Below are 22,109 nucleotides of genomic sequence, written 5' to 3'. Positions count from 1 at the left end.
AGAATGTTGGAAACTGGTAACCATTGACTTCCATTTGTTGTTCTTACTATGGCAGTCATTAGTCAGCAGCATTCTTCTAAATATCTTCTTTTGTGTTCAACAGAAGAAAGAAACTCATAAATGTTTGGAAATACTTGAGAGAGAGAGTAATGGGTGGCATGGTGGCTCAGTGGTTAGCACTGTACCCTCACAGCAAGAAGGTCGCTAGTTCGAGTCCCAGCTGGCGTTTTTCCAGAAAAATACCCTAGAATGTTCATCAGCCAATCAGAATCAAGCATTCAACAGCAAATTTATAACATGGGCCTGTTGTTGATTCTGGTTGGCTGATGAACAATCTGAGGTGTTTGGTTATTATCAGATCAATGCACATCTAAAATAGTTCCAGGTTTTGAGCGCATTACAGCTCCATATCACTCCGCTGAAGTTATTTCACAGCTACAACACTCAAAGATCACATCAGAACACAACAGATGACACTAGTCCTACACAAGGAAGCAGTTTGAGGACCAAAACCTGACACATTAAGTCTCAAACACAACATCTGAACTGTGGATTTAGTAGTGGAGACCGCAGGCATAATGCACTCCAGACTGGGGAATTATTAGAGAATAATGCACACACGATATCCTAAATAAACTTCCCTCACAGTCAGACTCAAATACTGATGATAAGCAAGAAAAAACTAAAAGTGAGGCTGAAATCTCCGGAAAGGCATATTTGATAAACACAGGTCTATAAGGTCATCTCTGTGCGTCAGCTGCTAGAAATTAATGTTGCAGATATTCAATAAACTGATGGCCTTTAACCTTGAACCCTGATTCGCTAACCTCGAGTCCTAATTTAGAAACACAGCGGAAATCAATCCTCCCTTTCCAAACGCCATTCATCAGCATGCATTATCAAACACGACAATAGGATAGCACCCCATTGTCCTGCATTCAAAACAACTCACATCAGCAAAAAAAGGAGAGAGATTTGGTCTGTTTCTAGTGCAAATATCTACAAATTCTTCAATTAAGAAGCGTTTTCTAGACGAGCTAACAAATATTGTCTTATTTCAGTTTCAAGCTGCAACCCATCACTGGGAAACACCCATACACACTCATTCACACACACACACACACACACACACTCATACACTACGGCCAACTTAGTTGATCAGTTCCCCTATAGCGCATGTGTTTGGACTGTGGGGGAAACCGGAGCACCCGGAGGAAACCCACGCCAACACGGGGAGAACATGCAAACTTCACACAGAAATGCCAACTGACGCAGCCGGGACTTGAACCAGCGACCTTCTTGCTGTGAGGCCACAGTGCTAACCACCGTGCCGCTCCAACAGTACATTTACTACAGTATTTACTCAAATAATATAAAATAAAGTTCCTGCTAACCCACGGTGCATTAACTAATGTTAACAAGCATCAATTATTATGTTAATAATGCATTACATGTTGAACTCTGATTAATAAATGATGCGCAAGTATTGTTCATTATAAAGTTAGTAAATACATTAACTTATGAAAGCTTATTGTAAAGCGTGACACAACTCTCGACTCGTTTCTGAAAACATCATATATACATGTCTAGAAAATGCTTCATTTAAAGGGATAGTTCACCCAAAAATAAAAATTCTGCCATTATTAATGCAGCGTTTACATTACAAACCTATTTGAGTTTCTTTATTCAGTTTAACACAGAAAAATATATATTTCAAAAATATCCTGTAACCATCCACTTCCATAGTACTTGTTTTTCCTACAATGGAAGTGAATGGTTACTGAACATTCTTCGAAATATCTTCTTTTGAGAGTTAACACTTAGCTCATGATTTATACATAGCTTGTTTGGCATGCTGTCCCGGGACAGAGCCCTGAGCTCAAGGCATCCTCGGGCCCAGGGCTCCTCCCCTCTTTCGCAGGGCGAGGGGAGGTTGAGCTCAGGTCAATCTCAACCTCCCCTCCTGCTGAGGCTAAGGTGAACTTCCTGAGAGTAAGACATTTAGAAAAAAGATTTAGGCTTATTTTATTGACAATATAGAGCATATTTGGATGGTGGGAGGAAACCGGGGAACCCGGGTGAAACCCACGCGGACACGGGGAGAACATGCAAACTCCGCACTGAAACGCCAGATGGCCCAGCGAGGACCCGGAGCCAGTGGTATTCTTGCTGTGAGGCGACAGTGCTAGTCACTGGGCCACCGTGCCGCCCATTCTAGATGAAGGTAGAAGAAAGAGAGGAGGGGGAAGATAGTTGTAGAAAGGAAATGAGGATATATATAGTGACTTGGGATCCTTTGATTGGAGGATCGTGATTAGCTGGGTCAGCTGGGTCAATCATGACCACGTGCTCCTCTAGAAATTAGTTTAATATTAAACTTCACTTTGTGTTCAACAGAATTTCTATCTTTGATTGAACTATCCCTTTAAGACGTTTCAGATATTCAGACTAGAAACAAATCAAAAACTCCAATGCTGCGTCCCGATTCACACACTATCCATCCTAGATAGACTTAATGGGCACTATAATACACCCAGCGCAATAAGGCGCAAGACGTGTTTGGCATGATTTGTTGCTATTTTCAGAGCAGCGCAACCCTAATTTTCACGTTTTGCGTCACGTTGTTTAAATAGCAAATCTATTTGCGCCATTTTGTGGACTTTTCGGTCTGAAAAGGAGGTGTGTTAAGGCGCATTGCTGGTGCGTTGCTATTTTGAGGAGCTGAAATAGACTGCGCCATTGACCATCTAAAAGCTGCTTTAAAGTCCAGCACAGATTGCGTTAGTTATGCACCTTAAACGCTTACACACTGCTGAATACCCACAGGATGATCAGCAACACACAAATATATTTACAGATGAAAACAATTCAAGGATTAAAATAGTACAAAAATGATTATTTTCTACATCAATATAAACACCACTGCCTCCATGCCTTCTTCACCTCGGGGGGCTTCATTCATTTTGCATTTGTATAATATTATTATTATTATCAGTATTATTTATTATATGCATATTTAAATTTTATTTTAATAAACACACGTGTAGATTTGTCCAGCTGTGGGGTTTTGGAGACGTTTGCATCACCATATGGGGCATCAGAACAGGACGTGTGTTTGGATATAACTCAGTGTTTTGACCACACTTCATTATTATTGTTCATTTATTCCTTTGCTGGAGATTAGAACTGAATTTAGAAATAGTTTTGAAGCAAATCTTTGCTCTTAACAAACTAAATTAAATATGTGGGCTGATGGATGTGTTCAGTGGAGTGAGTTTCCACCGTTTCCTTACTCCACCAAAGTAAAGGAGTAAAGAGTAAAAGTAAAGTAAAGAGGCTGAATGGAGGAGGCTCGTTCTTTATCCTCGCGCTGCAGATGCTCTGTTTAACCGTTTTCTCACTAGTGAAGCGTTCAGTTTTTACACTTACAAAGTCCACCATACAGGGGCTCCCTGACAAGTTATCGCATTTGAGAGTGTAGAGCAGGGGGGGCGGTGTGTGGATGATCGCATTTGATAGTGAAGACCGGGGGATGAGGGGTGGGTTATCTCGTTTGAAAGTGATGAGCTGGGGGGGGCTGTGTTGGGTTGGGGGGAGAGTGTAGGAGCGGGCCCTTGATAATGTCTCTGGGGGCCCCCTAAATGTATGGGCCTTTAGAATCGTCCTAACTCCCCCCCCCCCCTAGCCTGTCACCATTTAAAGAGCAAATGCGCCATGGGGTGACACAGTTGACTCTTAAAGGGAATGAAGCGTCTCTCCACTGCACATGACATTTGGACACGACTGTCAGAATACGCCCCCTTGTGGCAGTCGCACAGAATTTTCAGCTTTGTTGTGCACCATGGGAGAAAAGTTGTAGTGTCCGAAAGAAAGGAGTGCAAAAGCAAGAGCCTTTATTCCCCATGCGTTCACCATCGTTGAATGAATGAATACTAGAAACTCATAGAAGGTAACAATGTTGGAGAGAATGTGGAGACGGCATAAAAAAATTATATTAGTTATTACTCATTTATGAATCGAAATGTTTTTTTAATATTGATTTTGTTCTGATTTAAAAAATAATGAAAAAAAACAAACATTTCTCATCTCACGTGCACGGAGCTGCTTGGACAACACTGAAATACATCACATGCTGTCGGCCAGTCGCATACGGTCTAGTTGCAGGAGTTCAAATATTTCAACGGATCCGCAGCTCAATTCGGATCCGAATTTTCCGCATACGGAGATGATTGGAACTCCACACTGCTCCCGGACTACTCTCCATTGGAAATGAATGACTTCCGGTCTGTCGCTTGACGTTTGTCTTGTGAAGTGGAAAGGAGGCTTGGGAGATGAGACTCTGATTGGTTTAATGCATGTTATGCTCAAAACACACCCAGAACTCATTAGGAGAATAAGCTCAACCCTGTTAGACCATGCGCCAGGGCGCAGACTGTATTTATCCATCCTTAAAATAGCAAAAGTGGATTCAGACACGCCCTTAATGCTGTACTTTAGACTTCGCACCTAGATCGTTAAAATAGAGCCCAATGTGTCCTAAATTATAATACGTTGAAATGAGAATTGCAAACTTACCCAGAAATGTGCAGTGCAGATCCTCTAATGGCTGATATTACCCACAATAGATTGCGTGTTGGATGTGAATTTGATTAGAACTACAAGCATAGCTCATTCATTCATTCATTCATTCAATCATTTTCTTTTCAGCTTAGTCCCTTTATTAATCAGGGGTCGCCATAGCGGAATGAACCACCAACTTATCCAGCACATGTCTATGATATGACATGTCTGATAAATAAATCTAATAATTTTCACTTTAACTGTATGCAGTTGTCCTTCACAGAAGAGTAGGACACGTTTATTATGCGGAGCTGGTATTTTCTGCAGTGTGACGTCATTAGTGGACATGTAGATGAGGCCGGGATACGAGGACGAGCGGACGGGACGGGCCTGTTTATAGGAAGGCCTGTTTAATGACCTTGTGATCCGCAATCAGAAATAATGAGGCATTTGGGGATTTATTGTGTCCGCGGTCTGGTATGCGTGGCCTTTCCGAAACACCGGGTCCGGGTCACTATTGTCAGCCGCACACAATGAAGGGAAGGTGTTGTTCATCAATAGGGAAGAAGACGCTCTCCGGGAAGATGAGTCTGGAATAAAAACAGGAGCATTCCTCAGATGTAGCCTGACTTTAACACTGACACAGGGTCAGATTTCTGCAGGACACGACTGTACGTGCTCCGACACGCTGGTTTTACTTCACTGGTGTGTGTTTGAGACAATAGACGAGGATTTGCTTGGTCAGAGTCCATATTGACGAAACATCTTAAAGGGGTAGTTCACCCAAAATGAACATTTACTCACCCTTTCTTTTACTCACTTTTTTCTGTTGAACACAAAAGAAGATATTTTGAAAAATGTTAGACATCTGTAACCATTGATTTTCAGGTCCTAAATTCAACACTGACCATTGCTTTTTATTTTAAGATTGTCTCCTTAATCTGTAAGTAATTAGGAGCTATTTTTGGACGTAAAGGGGTAGTTCACTCAAAAAATGTTAACCTGCTCACTATTTAATCACAACTCCTGCCTTTCCTTTTCTTTTGTTTTACACAAAATAAGATATTTTGAAAAATGTTAGAAATCTGAGAGACTGAACATTATTATTATTGTTTTAAATATTAATTTACTCACAACTTATTCATTTATGAGTTTCTTTCTTCTGTTGAACACAGAAGACATTTTGAAAACCTGTAACCATTGACTTCCATTGTAGGAGAAACAAATACTGTACAATAGAAGTCAATGGTTACAGGTTTTCAGCATTTTTCAAAATATCTTATTTTGTGTTAAAGAGAAGAAAGAAACTCATAACGGGATATAATTTGTGAGTAAATTGTGAGTAAATTAAATTTTTTGGGGTGAACTACCCCTTTACGTCTAAGAGTAGCTCCTAATTACATAACTAATTAAGGAGTGATGTATAGTCTCAAATTTAGGACTTGAAAGCGAATGGTTCCAGATTTTACAGATGAGTAAAGCCATTTTAGTTTTAGGCAGACTGCACCTGTAAAAATGGCTCATTTGCACCAGACAGAAGTCTCTTTCACACAATAATATCAACTAATTTCTGTTAAATTACTGCATCAACTTTACTAGTAAATTAAAAATGTGCAGAGTTTCATCAATTCGCTGGTGATGTTACAATTCTGGAAAATTCCAGGAATACATTTTGTAAGGTATTTTGTTCAAAAAAAGGGGTCTGTTCACACATGATCATGATTACTGGTATGATTGTGTGCAAGGTGGCTTCTGTCTGGTACAAATGAGCTATTTTAAGCCTTAAAGGGACAGTTCACACACCTTAAAATGTAAATCCAGTCATTTACTCATAATACACTTGTTGGACACAGAAGAAGATAGTTAGAAAAATGTTAGAAACCTGTAACCTGGTTATGTTATTTCTACTATAGAAGCCAATGGTTACAGCTCATCAGCTTTCTTCAAAATATTGTCTTTAGTGTTCAACAGAAAAAGAAACTCATAAACACTTGAAGGAGAGTAAATAGTGAGTAAATTTTGGGTGAACTGTCCCTTTAAGATGCCTTGTGAATATGGGTGCTGATCTATTGACAGTTAAAGATGCCTTATGGAAATAATTGTTTTGAACTTGTAACCATTGATTTCCATAGAAGTCAATGGTTACAGGTTTTTAGCATTTTTCAAAATATCTTCTTTTTGTGTTACAAAATAGAAATTACAGTAAGTGACACCTTTTTTTGGGTGGACGAACTGTACCTTTAAGACTAAAAATAACACATTTGAGCCAGACAGAAGTCTCTTACACAATAATATTGATTAATTGCTGTAAAATTCCTGTGTCGACTTTACTGGTCAATGAAAAGATGTGCAGAATTTCATCAATTTACTGATTTGAGTCTGTAAGCTTAGATGTTTTGTTTAAAAAGGGGCCTGTTTACACATGATCTCTTCACAGCAGTTATCAGTCATTTTCTGGAAAAGTCACAGACTCGATGTAGCCTGACTCCAACACTGACACTGGGTCATCTTCCACAGGACACGACTGTACGTGCTCCGACATGCTGTTTTTACTTCACTGGTGTGTGTTTGAGACAATAGAGGAGGCTTCTGTGGTTTGCTTGGTCAGAGTCCATATTCACGAAACATCTTAAAGGGGTAGTTCACCCAAAATGAACATTTACTTACTAGTTACTCACCCCTTCTTTCCCTCATTTATTTTCTGTTGAACATAAAAGTTTTAGAAATCTGCAGCCATTGATTTCCAAGTCCTAAATATAAGATTGAGAAATGTTGTTTTTAAAGATTGTCTCCTTATTCGGTAAGTAATTAGGAGCTACTTTTAGACTTAAAGGGGTAGTTCACCCAAAAACATTATTTTACTCACTTTTTGGTCACAACGCGTACCATTATGAGTTTCTTTTTTTCTGGTGAGCAAAAGAAGATATTTTGAAAACATGTAACCATGAACTTCCATTGTAGGAAAAACAAATCCCATGGAAGTCAATGGTTACCACTTTCTAACATTCTTCCAAATATCTTCTTCTTTATGAGTTTCTTTCTTCTGTTGAACACAAAAGAAGATATTTTGACAACCTGTAACCATTGACTTCCATTGTAGGAAAAAGAAATACCATGGAAGTCAATGGTTACAGGTTTTCAACATTTTTCAAAATATCTTCTTTATTTGACTAGCATATTTTGAGTAAATTACAGGATTTATATTTTTGGGAGCGTGAATTGTCTAAAAAATGTTAGAAACCTGTAAAGTAGAAAAAACAAATACTCTGGAAGTCAATGGTTACAGGTTTTAGACATTTTTCGAGGTATCTTCTTTTGTGTTCAACAGAAGAAAGAAACTCAAACGAGTTTGCAACAGTTAATAATTAGTAAACAATGACAGAATTTTAAGGTTTACGTGAACTATCCCTTTAAGAACAGAGAAAACCCGTAACCATTGTAGAAAAATAACAGAAAAATACATTTCAAAATACATTAATAGAAAAATACAAATACCATGGAAGTCAATGGTTACAGATTTCCAACATTTCTCAAATATATATCTCCTTTAGTGTTTAAAAGAATAAAGAAAAAACTTAAGTTTGCAACAAGTAAATAATAAGTAAATGATGATAGAACTTTCAGTTTTGGGTGAACTCTCTCTCTAAGTACATGAAAAACTTGACATTTTTCTACTAAGTCAGTGGTTACCAGTTTCTAACATTCTTTAAAATAAAAAGGGGCCTGTTCACACATGATCTCTTCACAGCCATTATCAGTCATTTTCTGGAAAAGTCACACACCCGATGTTGCCTGACTTCAACACTGACACGGGGTCATCTTTCCACAGGACACGACTGTACGTGCTCCGACACGCTGTTTTTACTTCACTGGTGTGAGTTTGAGACAAAAGAGGAGGCTTCAGTGGTTTGCTTGAGTTTCTCCCACAAGACAACTCTGATAGTCTGGAAATCGAGGGTCAAATTCATAAAGTTTAACATAACAATGTAATAAGAATAAAATGACAGAAGGAGAAAGCACTGAACTACTGAAACATCTTTAATACTTTATATAAAAGGATTTTCTGGGTGCTGCAGCTTAAAGACGTCTCTCATAACGAGAGTGAAGTCACATGCATTGCTCAGTTTCACACAGACTTCAACAGAGGGTCAAAATCTTGATGCTTCTGTGGGTCTCGTCTATCAAATCTGAGCTTCATTTTGTATTCTCTATTGGATTCGGGTCAGGTGATTGGCTGGGCCATTCTACAGCTTGATTTTCTTTCTCTGAAAGCATCTGAGAGTCTCCTCGGCTGTGTTTTGGATCATTGTCTTGCTGAAATGTTTTCATCTTCATCCTCCTGCTAACATAGATGTTGGACTGAAGCAGCTGATGTTCATTTACACTGAGGAAGGGCAGAGAGTTGCTAAAGAACTACTGAGAGATATCAGCTGCTGTCTGGACTTTCACTGCTGAAATTACACATCCCTTTCTTCATGTGTTCAATACTTTTTTCCTGTGTCATTTAATTTTATTACTCATTTGTAAACTAATTAGATTTGTTTTCTTTGTATACATGGTTTTCTTTGGTTGCTATCAACATCTGGTGAAACATTCAAGTCAACAGCACCTTTAGAAATATGTTTATTGTCGGCGCAATAGCCTAGTGGTTAGCTCGTCGACATATGGTGCAGTAGTGCGTTAGAGCATCCCGAGTTCAAATACGGACTGAGAAAAATGATTCATTCATTTTCTTTTCGGCTTAGTCCCTTTATTAATCTGGAGTTGCCACAGTGCAATGAACCGCCAAGTCATCCAGCTTCTGTTTTTATACAGCGGATGCCCTTCCAGCTGCAACCCATCACTGGGAAACACATACACACTTATTCACACTCATACACTACAGACAATTTAGCCTTCCCAATTCACCTGTACCACATGTGTTTGGACTGTGGGGGAAACCGGAGCACCCAGAGGAAACCCACGCGAACGCAGGGAGAACATGCAAACTCCACACAGAAACACCAACTGACCCAGTTGAGGCTCAAACCAGCGACCTTCTTGCTGTGAGGCAACAGCACTACCTACTGCGCCACTGTGTTTCCCTTTTAAAATAATATTTTAAAACTATTTTAATAATAAATATGCCTAATAATTTTGGCCCAAAATATACATTCATCTAACATTGGAACAAGCAGTGCATTAGTGGTGTAACGGACGACAAATCTCATGGTTCGGATCGCATTACAGTGTTTTAGTCACGGATCGGACCATTTTTCAGATCAGCCAAAAAGGGAGGAGAGAAATGTAATTTGCTTTCCATTTATTACAGAAACAGCACTGCAAGACACTTTTGGTTTTAACAAACAGAACCAAGAAGCTGTAATTTAATTACAAATAAAATGAAGAAGTAATCAGCTGAATAAAAATAAACAGTAAAATATTCAGCACTGTGAGAAATTCACTGTTGCTGATCATGCTAAATGTAGAAGTCGAACATCATTTGTACAACCCATATTTATTTTAGTCTCATCTTCAATAAACGATTCAGTTATTCACTCATAAATCTTCATGTTTCATTGCTGGATGATCATTTTTTAATTATTCAGTGGTATATCTTTCATGTCTGGTTGTCGCCACCTATTGGTTTAATAATGTAATTGCTGCTTTCATTTTTGAGCACATGACAGTGATTTTAATATTTACCATAAACATCAGTGGTTTTATCTAAACTATACACTGTTCTCCCAGTACTGCTGTGTTATTTGACTGTTTGTAACTTCATAACTAACTCAAAACACTGAAGACTGAATCTCTTTCTTTGATTTTTTACTCCATCATTTATAATTGATGTTGCGTGGGTGTTGAGATCCCGATCTTTAAATGATTAATCGTGCAGCATACACCGAATGAATTAATGCAGGCTAAACGATAGTGACAGAAAACACCTTTAATAACCTAAGAAACCCACCACATAATAACCTAAGAAACCCACCACATCCCTAATAACCCACCACAACTTCTTCTGTTGTCATTATATTTTACAGTAAATGCTTTCATACATGTGATGTGAATTACACAAGAGGCGATCTCTCTGTGATCCTTACAAATTTAGGATTAATCTACCAATAAAAAAGTATTAATTTGCACGCCATGTGTGTTCTGAACTGTGGGTTGTGATCCTTACGAATCACTAATCAACCTTGATCTGTACACCCGTGTACACCCCTACAGTTCAGTACTTCAAAAATAAAATCTCCTCTGGACACAAGATGTATTAGTGCTGGTGTCGGCCTGAAATCTCTAGAGTAGAAAGAAGCTGTAGGGTCTGCTAGGAGTCGCTGTGTGTTTTTGGAGGATGCGAGTCCTCAGGCTGTCTTTCCTGTTTTTTTTTTTTATCATGTTTTGTTTTGAGCGTCTAAAGTTCATCCCCTGCTCTGCTCTTTCCGGCCTCTGTTTGTTCAGCTTCTGACCAAACACACAAATAAGGCTGATATTTGGTGGAAGCTCTGCTGCTGACTCGGGGAGGAAAACAAATAAAAAAGGGACATAAAACAGACCCTTCCTGTGGCACCAAACCAAAAAAGTTCTTCAAGGGCCCTCGGGAGGGATCATTCGAGGGTTAAACACTCTCTAAACGTGCTTTAGCAAACACTTCGGCATCAAAGTGTGTGATTACGGAGAGATGAAGAACCTGAGGGAAAACAAGCGGCTGCAGGTGACCTTCATGCTTCCTATCATTGTCACGAAGAGAGAGTGTGTGTGTCAAACGGTCAAACGGTGGAGGAGTAAACAGGACTCAATCCATCCAGGAGACAAATAATGAGCCTTTAAAGGTGCAGGAATTGACACCTAGTGGCTAAAATAGGTATTGCAGACCAAATTCAAAATATTACACTACAAATCTGCTTAAGTAAAAACATCTCAAGAGTTTTTGTCTTGTTCTTAGTTCGAGTATCTAAAAATTTTAAAATCAAGAAGCATTTTCTAGAGTGTAGAGCGGCATATATAAACACGAGGACAAGGAGGTCAAATGGTGGAGGAGTAAACAGGACCCAATCCATCCAGGAGACAAATAATGAGCCTTTAAAAGTGCATGAATTGACACCTAGTGGCTAAAATAGGTATTGAAGTCCAAATTCAAAATATTGCACTGCAAAAAATGCTTTTTTACTTGCTTTTACTGAGTTTTTGTCTTGTTTCTAGTCCAAAAACATTCTTAAATCAAGAAGCATTTTCTTTACAATTATTTGTTTTCAGAAATGTCAGAATTACTGAGTTTTACCAGGCATTGTCATGAAGAGGAAGATGAGAAAGAGAGAATGTGTTTGTAGAGAAGCATATATAAACACGGGGAAGAGGAGGTCAGGAGCAAATAATGAGCCTTTAAAGATGCAGGAATCGACCTAGTGGCTAAAATAGGTATTGCAGTCCAAATTCAAAATATAACACTGCAAAACATGAGTTTTTTTACTTACTTTTACTGTTTTTGTCTTGTTTCCAGTCCAAAAAAATCCTAATGAAGAAGCATTTTCTTGACAATGACTAGTTTTCAGAAATAAGTCAAAATTAAGTGAGTTTTTCCAGTCATTGTCATGAAGAGGAAGATGATAGAGAGAGAAAGAGAGAGAGAGAGTAGAGTGGCATATATAAACATGGGGACAAGGAGGTCAAACGGTGGAGGTGTAAACAGGACTCAATCCATCCAGGAGACAAATAATGAGCCTTTAAAAGTGCAGGAATTGACACCTAGTGGTCAAAATATACAAAATATTGCACTACAAAAAATGCATTTTTATTTGCTTTTACTGAGTTTTTGTCCTGTTTCTAGTCCAAAAAATTCTTAAATCAAGAAGGATTTTCTTGAAAATAATTTATTTTCAGAGATAAGTCAAAATTAACTGAGTTCAGGCATTGTCATGAAGAGTAAGATAAAACAGAGAGAATGTGTTTGTAGAGAAACATATATAAACAAAGGGACGAGGAGGTCAGGAGCAAATAATGAGCCTTTAAAGATGCAGGAATTGACACCTAGTGGCTAAAATAGGTAATGCAGTCCAAATTCAAAATATTACACTACAAATCTGCTTAAGTGAAAACATCTCAAGAGTTTTTGTCTTGTTCTTAGTCCAAGTATCTAAAAATTCTAAAATCAAGAAGCAATTTCTAGTGTAGAGCGGCATATATAAACACGAGGACAAGGAGGTCAAATGGTGGAGGAGTAAACAGGACTCAATCCATCCAGGAGACAAATAATGAGGCTTTAAAAGAGCAGGAATTGACACCTAGTGGCTAAAATAGGTATTGAAGTCGAAATTCTAAATATTGCACTGCAAAAAATGCATTTTTACTTGCTTTTACTGAGTTTTTGTCCTGTTTCTAGTCCAAAAACATTCTTAAATCAAGAAGGATTTTCTTTACAATGATTTGTTTTCAGAAATAAGTCAAAATTAAGTTCAGGCATTGTCATGAAGAGGAAGATAAGAAAGAAAGAGTGTGTTTGTAGAGTAGCATATATAAACACGGGGACGAAGAGGTCAGGAGACAAACAATGAGCCTATATTGTTGCAGTAATTGACACCTAGTGGCTAAAAGAGATATTGCAGTCCAAATTCAAAATATTAGACTGCAAAACTGCTTTTTCTTACTTCTTAAGTAAAAACGTCTCAAGGGTTTCTGTCTTGTTTTTTAGTCCGAGTATCTAAAAATTTTTAAATCAAGAAGCATTTTCTAGATAAATATAAAAATATTGTCTTGCTCTCAGAAATAAGTCAAAATTAAGTGAATTTTTCCAGTTATTATCATATGTAATGAGACTTTAAAGTTGTAGGAATTGACACCCAGTGGCTACAACAGGTATTGCAGTCCAAATTCAAAATATTACACTTCAAAATTATTTGTTTTACTTATTTTTACAGTTTTATCTTGTTCCTAGTTTTCTTGACAGTGACTTGTTTTCAGAAATAAATCAATAAAAAACTTAGTGATTTTTCCAATGTGTACGCAGATGTAAACAGAGCTTAATCCATCCAGGAGACAAATAATGAGGCTTTAAATGTGCAGGAATTGACACCTAGTGGCTAAAATAGGTACTGCAGTCCAAATTCAAAATATTGCACTGCAAAAAATGCATTTTTACTTACTTTTACTGAGTTTGTCTTGTTTCTAGTCCAAAGAAATCTAAAATCAAGAAGCATTTTCTTGACAAATATAAAAACATTGTCTTGCTTTCAGAAATAAGACAAGATTTTTCTTCCAGTCATTATCATGTGTGATGAGGCTTTAAACGTACAGGAATTGACTAAAAGAAGTTGGCTAAAATAGGTACCGCAGTCCAAATACAAAATATTAGACTGCAAAAAATGCAATTCTTACAAAGTTTTTGTCTTACAAGTTGTCAATTCCTTCATGGGTTTTCCTTTACCCAATTTTCCAACATTGCTTCAGCTTCACAACTGAACTAAAATCAGGTCTTAATGCTGAAAGTGAAAGAAATGCTCAGAACAAAAACAAACAAATGTGGTCAGACAATTCGCCTCTGTGAAGATAAGGTTTACACAAGTGGTGTAGTGCTAAAAAAAAAGGGGTGTACTTTTACACCCGACCCAAATTTTAAATAAAAGTAGGCAAAGAAACGACGAAAGTCAGTGTTTCTTTGATTCATTAGCTATATATTATATATATATATAAGCTACCCTTGGCAATTGGCTGTATGTGTACAGTATGTAGCTTATATAATCATTTTAATACTGAATATAGTCAATCAAGATAGTATAAAACAATTTAGTTCACTTTTATTTAAGTATGTAACTCAATAGGGCCTGTGCATACATGGAAAGACCGCTTTTAAACTTACTTTCTTTACTGGCTTATTACTTTACATTTAATAGGTTCCTTTAAACATCAGTCAGCCATTATTTCTGATTGTCACATTCATGCATGCTTGTTTTAAACCAAACTATTAGGACGCTGTCTTCTGTTGTCGCTATTATATATTAGTAGTTACCCTTTTAAATTGCATATTGTTACGCGATTTAAGAGTAGTCTTTGCCTCATGAAAACACTCATTTTAGTGCTATATATATATATATATATATATATATAGTGTCGTTCCCTGTACCGGTAGGCACGATGAAGACAAATGTGAAATACTGTTGTACAGGGGTGATTTTAAGATTGTCATTTTAGGGTGGATCAGGAACAGATCATTTTGGGGTAAACAAAGAAAAATGTTTATATATTTACACACATATACATTTTTAAGTAAGAATTTGAAATAATAATACACAAAAATTTGGGAATTTTAATCAGAAAAATAAGTGAGTATACTGAGGCTATATGCAATTATTGATCCTCAGAAGTGGTAATACCCAAACAGCTCGTGGAAAAAAGTAAGCATACTGAGTATAAGTGCGTATAGCAAGGACTACACCACTGGTTTACTCTAATAACCGTGTGCCTAATGTGTAGTTGGATTATTTTTGACTGCTTGGTTTAATGTTTTATGACGATGTAGCCTTCTGAGATTCGCATTGTCTCTTTTTGTTAATCATTTGCTGAGCTTGGATGAAAACTATCTTTGACTATAAAAAGAAAGCATTAATGTTTCGCTAAGCATCCTGTGTGGGTTTGATCCATAAATAAATGATCAGAAACAAATGTCTTTTGCTGAAAAAAACATGTGGATCTGCTGCGTCTCTGATCTGCTCCAGTTGTTATGATCAGCCTTGAAATAAAATCGTCAAAAAAGTGCATTCAATTGTTTACAAAATATATTACGATCAACATCTTTAATTATTTACATATGAGGGATCCCAGTGATAAACCATAGAGATAATGTTTATTTTTTTAGAGCTGCTTATGCATTATATTTTGTGAAAAAGCAGTGTATCAGTAATATTAATTGGCTTTGATGGTTCTTGTAACTCCAGTTAGCTGTCTTTGCATCAAAAAACAACACACACAGCATTCAGGAATGGTTTTAAAAATGCCCTACCTTCACCATGTCGCTGTTAAAACTGTTACCATGCCAACTTGCTACTGTAAACAGAATCTGTTTGCCCCGCCTCCAATTTCTGATTGGTCCACTGCTTGGAAACTGACATCGATGTGCAGCAATGTGTGTAAAAGTTTGTTTAATTTAACATGGCATCTTAGAAGTGAGATGGTAGCATATGTTTACATGAAGATAATGGCAAACTTGTGCATTTGAATGGAATATCGCATTCTGTTTTCGGGTCTATATTACATTGGTGATCTTGCAAGAGGTTTTGGGTTCGATTCCCAGATGAGCCCCCAATTTATGTTGCATCCCCAGCTCATCCTAATTATAATTTTTACTGAACCAAAGGGAAGCTATGGAGAAATACCTTCACAAGGCATGAATGTAAAGATTACGTGTCTGCATATTTACTTTCTTTTATACATTTTCAAAGCTTATATTGTTTTTTTTTTTCATTGTGAGCTCCAAATGGGACAATAAGACACTATTGAATAATATATTCCTTTTTGTTTTACAAATTTCTAATTAAAACGTCTACAAACTCATAAAACTGATCTGAGATCAGGTAAAAACTTTGAAACCTATTCATTGATTCACCACTAGGGGGCGATTTGAGTGAATGCACTCCCGGACGAGCCCCTAATTTATGTTGCATCCCCAGTTCATCCTAGTTTTTTTTTTCAACTGAACCACAGGGAAGTTAAGGAGTAAATGCATTTACAAGCCATGAATATATATATATATATATATATATATATATATATATATATATATATATATATATATATATATATATATATATATAAGGTGTCCGCATGTTTATGTTCTTTTATACATTTTCAAAGCTTATATAGTTTTTTATATTGTATTCTCTAAGCAGGACAATAAGAGACTATTAACTAATATATTCCTTTTTGTTTTACAAATATCTCATTAAAATATCCACAAACTCATAAAACTGATCTGAGATCAGGTTAAAAACTATGAAACTTGTTCATTGATTCACCACTAGAGGGCAACTAGAGTGAACACACATGATTCATGTAAAGTGTATAGTATTACACAGATAACAGATCGCCACCTAGAGGAGAAACGTTAAATTGCTTTAACATTTCATGATGTAATGAAGACCAGAAATCATGTGATCTTCCCAGAGGTTCTGCTTCTGAATCCCGGACGAGCCCCCAATTTATGTTGCATCTCCAGTTCATCCTAATTATAATTTTTTAACTGAATCACAAGGACGTTATGGACGAAACACCTTCACAAGGCATGAGTATAAATATTAAGTGTATGGACAATTTGTTTTCTTTCATACATTTAATTCTTTTTCAGTTGTGGGCTTTAAACGGGACAGTAAGAGACTAACTAATATATTTATTTTCTGTTTAACAAATGTCTCATTAACACACATACAAACTCAACAAATCCCGGATGAACCCCGTTTTTTGTCGCATCCCCAGAAAATCCTTCTATATTAATAAAATCGTTTCTAACCTGAATTCCTGCTCTGTTCCAGATTCGTGTTTTGAGTTTGGACTCTCGGCTGTTCTGGGAATCGCGTTCGGAGGATTTCTGATCGGAGTTCTGCTCACCGGTGCTTTATGGTTCATTAAGATACGCACAGGTAGGCTGTGGTTTGAGTTATGTGTAGTGAAGCTCATGAATTATCTAAATACTGGAGCATGAGAAGCTGTATTTGGTAGAGTTTTCTTCTCCTTTAGCTTATGAGGGAAGAGGCGGAGAGAGCTGCTCTAACAAGCCTCGCGATGGTTTCCCGCTAGAAATAAGATGAAGTAAGGCTGCAGCTGCTGTTGATGATTTGATGGGACTTTGTGAGAAGTTCTGACTGCCTCATGAGTTCTGTTATCATTGGTAACATCATATCTATATGTGTGTGTGTGTGTGTGTGTGTGTGTTTCAGGACATCCCGTGGCTCTGGGAATGAGATCAACAGCAGCTGAGCTCTCAGGTAAACTGAACAGAAAACTCTAAAGCTATGTGTACCCTAATACCAATATTATACACTACCTGATTTAAGTCTTGTGGTGGATCCGAGTTGTAAGAGCAACACATAATAACTGGACTTCTAGTTGATCATTTGGTAAAAGTGTCAGAAGGTGGATTTCTCTGCTGAATCATTTGTTGATCTGCATCCCAATCATCACCAATACTGCAGAAGACCTACTGGAACCTGCATGGAGCCACAGAAATCTCACAGAAATCAGTCAAGTTTGGTAAAGGAGAAATCATGGTTTGGGGTTACATTCAGTATGGAGAGATCCGCAGAGTGGATGATCAACATCAACAGCCTGAGGTATCAAGACATTTGTGCTGCCCATTACATTACAAACCACAGGAGAGGGACAATTCTCCAGCAGGATAGCGCTCCTCATACTTCAGCCTCCACATCAAAGCTCCTGAAAGCAGAGAAGGTCAAGGTGCTCCAGGATTGGCCAGCCCAGTCACCAGATATGAACATTATTGAGCACGTCTGGGGTAAGATGAAGGAGGAGGCATTGAAGATGAACACAAAGAATCTTGATGAACTCTGGGAGTCCTGCAAGAAGGCTTTCTTCACCATTCCAGATGACTTTATTAATCAGTGATTTGAGTCATGTCAGAGATGTATGGATGCAGTCCTCCAAGCTCATGATGGAGTCAGACACAATATTCATTCTGTTTCCACTGCAGCATGAGCACATATTCTATACTGGACATTATTGAAGGTTCAGTGAGCAGACTTTAGTCTAAGCAGAGTCAGACCTTACTGTCCTAATCAAATCAGTCAACATCAAGACATGATCAGATTTTATTGTGCTCAAATAAGATAATCTAGAGGCCTTTACCTTTCATATAAGACACTTCTGATACACAATCATCAGCTAGAAGTTATTATTTGTGTTCCTAAAACTTGGATAAAGCACAAGACTTTTGTTAGGCAGTGTATATTCCTGTTTTATGTTTATTCGTGATGAATTTTGAGCAAATTGGAATGCATTATATATATATATAATTTAAAAAAATATATGTTTGCCAAGAGTGCACAAAAAACAAGGTATTTTTTGTGGTTTCAGGAGCTTAGGGTAGATATACATACAAACAGTACATACATATCAACACAAGAAGACAGAGGGCATTTAAATAAGTGGAAAATTAAGTAAACAACACAAATGATATATATATATATATATATACACAGTTGAAGTCAGAATTATTAGCCCTTCTATTTATTTTTTTCCCCCAATTTATATTTAACGGAGAGCAGATTTCTTCAACACATTTCTAATCATAATAGTTTTAATAACTCATCTCTAATAACTGATTTATTTTATCTTTGTCATGATGACAGTAAATAATATTAGACCAGATATTCTTCAAGACACTTCTATACAGCTTACAGTCACAGTTAAAGGCTTCACTAGGGTAATTAGGTTAACTAGGCAGGTTAGGGTAATTAGGCAAGTTATTGTACAACGATGGTTTGTTCTGTAGACTATCGAGAAATATTGACCTTAAAATGGCTCATAAAAAAATTAAAACTGCTTTTATTCTTGCCGAAATAAAACAAATAAGAGTTTCTCCAGAAGAAAAAATATTATCAGATATATTATGAAAATTTCCTTGCTCTGTGAAACATAATTTAAGAAATGTTTAAAAATGAAGTAAAAAATTAAAAGGGGGGCTAATAATTGTGTGTATATATATATATATATATATATATATATATATATATATATATATATATATAGATGATTAATATATAATATGTGCATCGTTTACTTTTTTACAAAAGTATTTTTTAAATTTATTTTAGGAAATAAAAAACAATTATTTAAAGTTAACCACAATTAAATGGATTTGTTGGTAAAAAATAAAATAAATAAATAAACAGTAAGAGTCCTGTACGTTTATGACCATAAGAAAACCGATAGCAGCTGACATCATATAACATCATAGTTGGTAAACTTAGAGCCTGTTGAATGGGAATATATATTCACATCACACCCTGCTTTCAAAAGAGATTTTGGAAGGTACAGGTTAGGAAAAGGCTACTGGTGATTTAGTTTCAGGCTGTATAATTAATAAAGTCATTATTTCAAAGGGGTATGATGATTTTCTATAGGCACTACATATGGCTCTCTCCTATTCACTGTGCTCTACGTTTACTAACTCTGACACTTTAGCTGCTGAGAAACCCAGAAATGTAAAAAGTGTGTATCATAAGATTTAACTTCTCAGTGTTTTGCTAGCATGGAGAAAGTGTGCTAAAAAAGCTAAATACACCTGTATTACAGCAGGCACTCGATGGTTTGGCTCAGCTCAGCACATTTCCTCTTCACGCTGTGATCTCTTCAGCTGATAGTCGCCAGGGAAGTCTGCTGTGTTTGTTTCTCTTGATTGCGCTCATTTATTGGCTCTGTGTTTTGTCCAGTCCTCTCCATATCCGGATGCCCGTGTGGTCTGACCAAACGCCAGCCAGTGCCCACCCACCCATCTCCATCCGAGAACAGCAGCGCCAACGCCAGCATCGGCAGCACCCAGAGCACACCCACCAGCAGCATGGCATAACCCCCCCAAAACCCACCAGCAGCATGGCATGACCCCCCCAAACCCGCCAGCAGCATGGCATAACCTCATCCCGTCCTGAACCGGAGAAACCAGAAACCTCAAACCTGAGTTTCACATGTTGTCTGCAGTGTGTGTGCGGTTCTGATGCAGTCAATAGCCCCTTTCACACAGCGATATCGGAAAATATCCGGGAAAATTACAGGAGCGACTTTACTTTAAATTCAAGCATGTGCTCTTCACACAGGCAAGGACACTCCGGATTTTCTCTGGAAAGAACCATTCACACATCCACTTCAAAATACCGGTTCAAGAGTTCACACTTAGCTCAAGATATATACATAGCTTGTTTGGTATGCTGTCCTGGGAGAGAGCCCTGAGCTCAAGGCATCCTTTTTATAGTTGTAGACTCGTGTTAACCTGTGTCTACAAAGTCACACAAAAGCTGAGATTTTCCAGTGTGTGGTACATTCCGAGTCACTCCCGGTGTGTGGTGCATTCCGAGTCACTCCCGGTGTGTGGTGCATTCTGAGTCACTCCCGGTGTGTGGTACATTCCGAGTCACTCCCGGTGTGTGGTGCATTCTGAGTCACTCCCGGTGTGTGGTACATTCCGAGTCACTCCCGGTGTGTGGTGCATTCTGAGTCACTCCCGGTGTGTGGTACATTCCGAGTCACTCCCGGTGTGTGGTGCATTCTGAGTCACTCCCGGTGTAGTACATTCCGAGTCACTCCCGGTGTGTGGTGCATTCCGAGTCACCCCCGGTGTGTGGTACATTCCGAGTCACTCCCGGTGTGTGGTGCATTCTGAGTCACTCCCGGTGTGTGGTACATTCCGAGTCACTCCCGGTGTGTGGTGCATTCCGAGTCACTCCTGGTGTGTGGTGCATTCTGAGTCACTCTCAGTGTGTGGTGCATTCCGAGTCACTCCCGGTGTGTGGTGCATTCCGAGTCACTCCTGGTGTGTGGTGCATTCTGAGTCACTCTCAGTGTGTGGTGCATTCTGAGTCACTCCCGGTGTGTGGTACATTCCGAGTCACTCCCGGTGTGTGGTGCATTCCGAGTCACTCCCGGTGTGTGGTGCATTCCGAGTCACTCCCGGTGTGTGGTACATTCCGAGTCACTCCCGGTGTGTGGTGCATTCCGAGTCACTCCCGGTGTGTGGTGCATTCCCTTTCCATAAAGAATCTGTCATTGTAAATGTGTTTCGGGGCTGGTAAAAGTGTTTTGCGTCCTGTTATTTTTTTCTAAAATGTAAATTTATTTCGTCCTTGGTAAAATCGTTTAATTGTGTCTTCTGATAGGTGAAAATGTTTTTCAAAATGTAAATTTGTCTCCAGCTTTGTAAAAGTTTCTCACACTTTGTAATGTTTTGCTCTTCCCGGTCACTGTACTTCACCTGGAATTTTCCCGGAAACGTCTGCATGTGTGAAAGGGGCTAATGATTGCTCACTTTTTGATCTAGTGGCTAAATCGTATGAATTTTTATGATATTTTAGTACGACTTCCACCTCCACCAATTATGGTTGTGTTTAGGGGTGGAGTCTGAGGACACGCCTCCTTTTAAAGGGACAGCTCACCCAAAAATCCTTCATGCCGAGTTCAGACTGCATGATTTTAGCCACTGATTTTGTCTCAGGTTTTATAAAATCGCAGACAAATGTCTGAAATCACAGGCAAATCGGTGCTCGTCCACACGAGTAACGATCACACAATGTGAACTATCAAAGATGCGATCTGAGAGAATCGCCGATGAGTCGCCAATGCCTGTGAGATATTTGGCGTGCTGAATATCTGGAGCTGTCGGCGATTCAAATCATGCCATGTGAAATGAGTTCTGACTGAAAATAGCATCAGCGATCGCTTACAGCCAACAAGAGAGCAGCATTCACTAGTGTGGGTATCTGCAGGCTAGCGGGAGGTTGTGAGAGAAGCTAAAAGTGCTCATCTTCAGTTTATTTGGACCCAAGAAATGGAGGAAAAACTAGTGAAAATTTGAC

General features: G+C 38.1%; 1 protein-coding gene across 1 annotated transcript in view; it reads left to right on the top strand.

Moving 5' to 3' along the window:
- eng (endoglin) overlaps positions 1-21,465 on the top strand; it is a 76,424-nt gene extending 54,959 nt beyond the window's left edge. The window contains exons 12-14 of the mRNA XM_056458874.1: positions 17,061-17,168; positions 17,466-17,513; positions 19,977-21,465. Coding sequence (XP_056314849.1) covers positions 17,061-17,168; positions 17,466-17,513; positions 19,977-20,113 — 293 coding nt within the window. The 3' untranslated portion in view covers positions 20,114-21,465. The remainder of the gene's footprint in view (positions 1-17,060; positions 17,169-17,465; positions 17,514-19,976) is intronic.
- The last annotated feature ends 644 nt before the right edge of the window (positions 21,466-22,109 follow it).

Source organism: Danio aesculapii, chromosome 5 (genome assembly GCF_903798145.1).
Source record: "Danio aesculapii chromosome 5, fDanAes4.1, whole genome shotgun sequence".
Classification (NCBI taxonomy): domain Eukaryota; kingdom Metazoa; phylum Chordata; class Actinopteri; order Cypriniformes; family Danionidae; genus Danio; species Danio aesculapii.
This window is presented reverse-complemented; position numbering and strand designations above follow the sequence as displayed.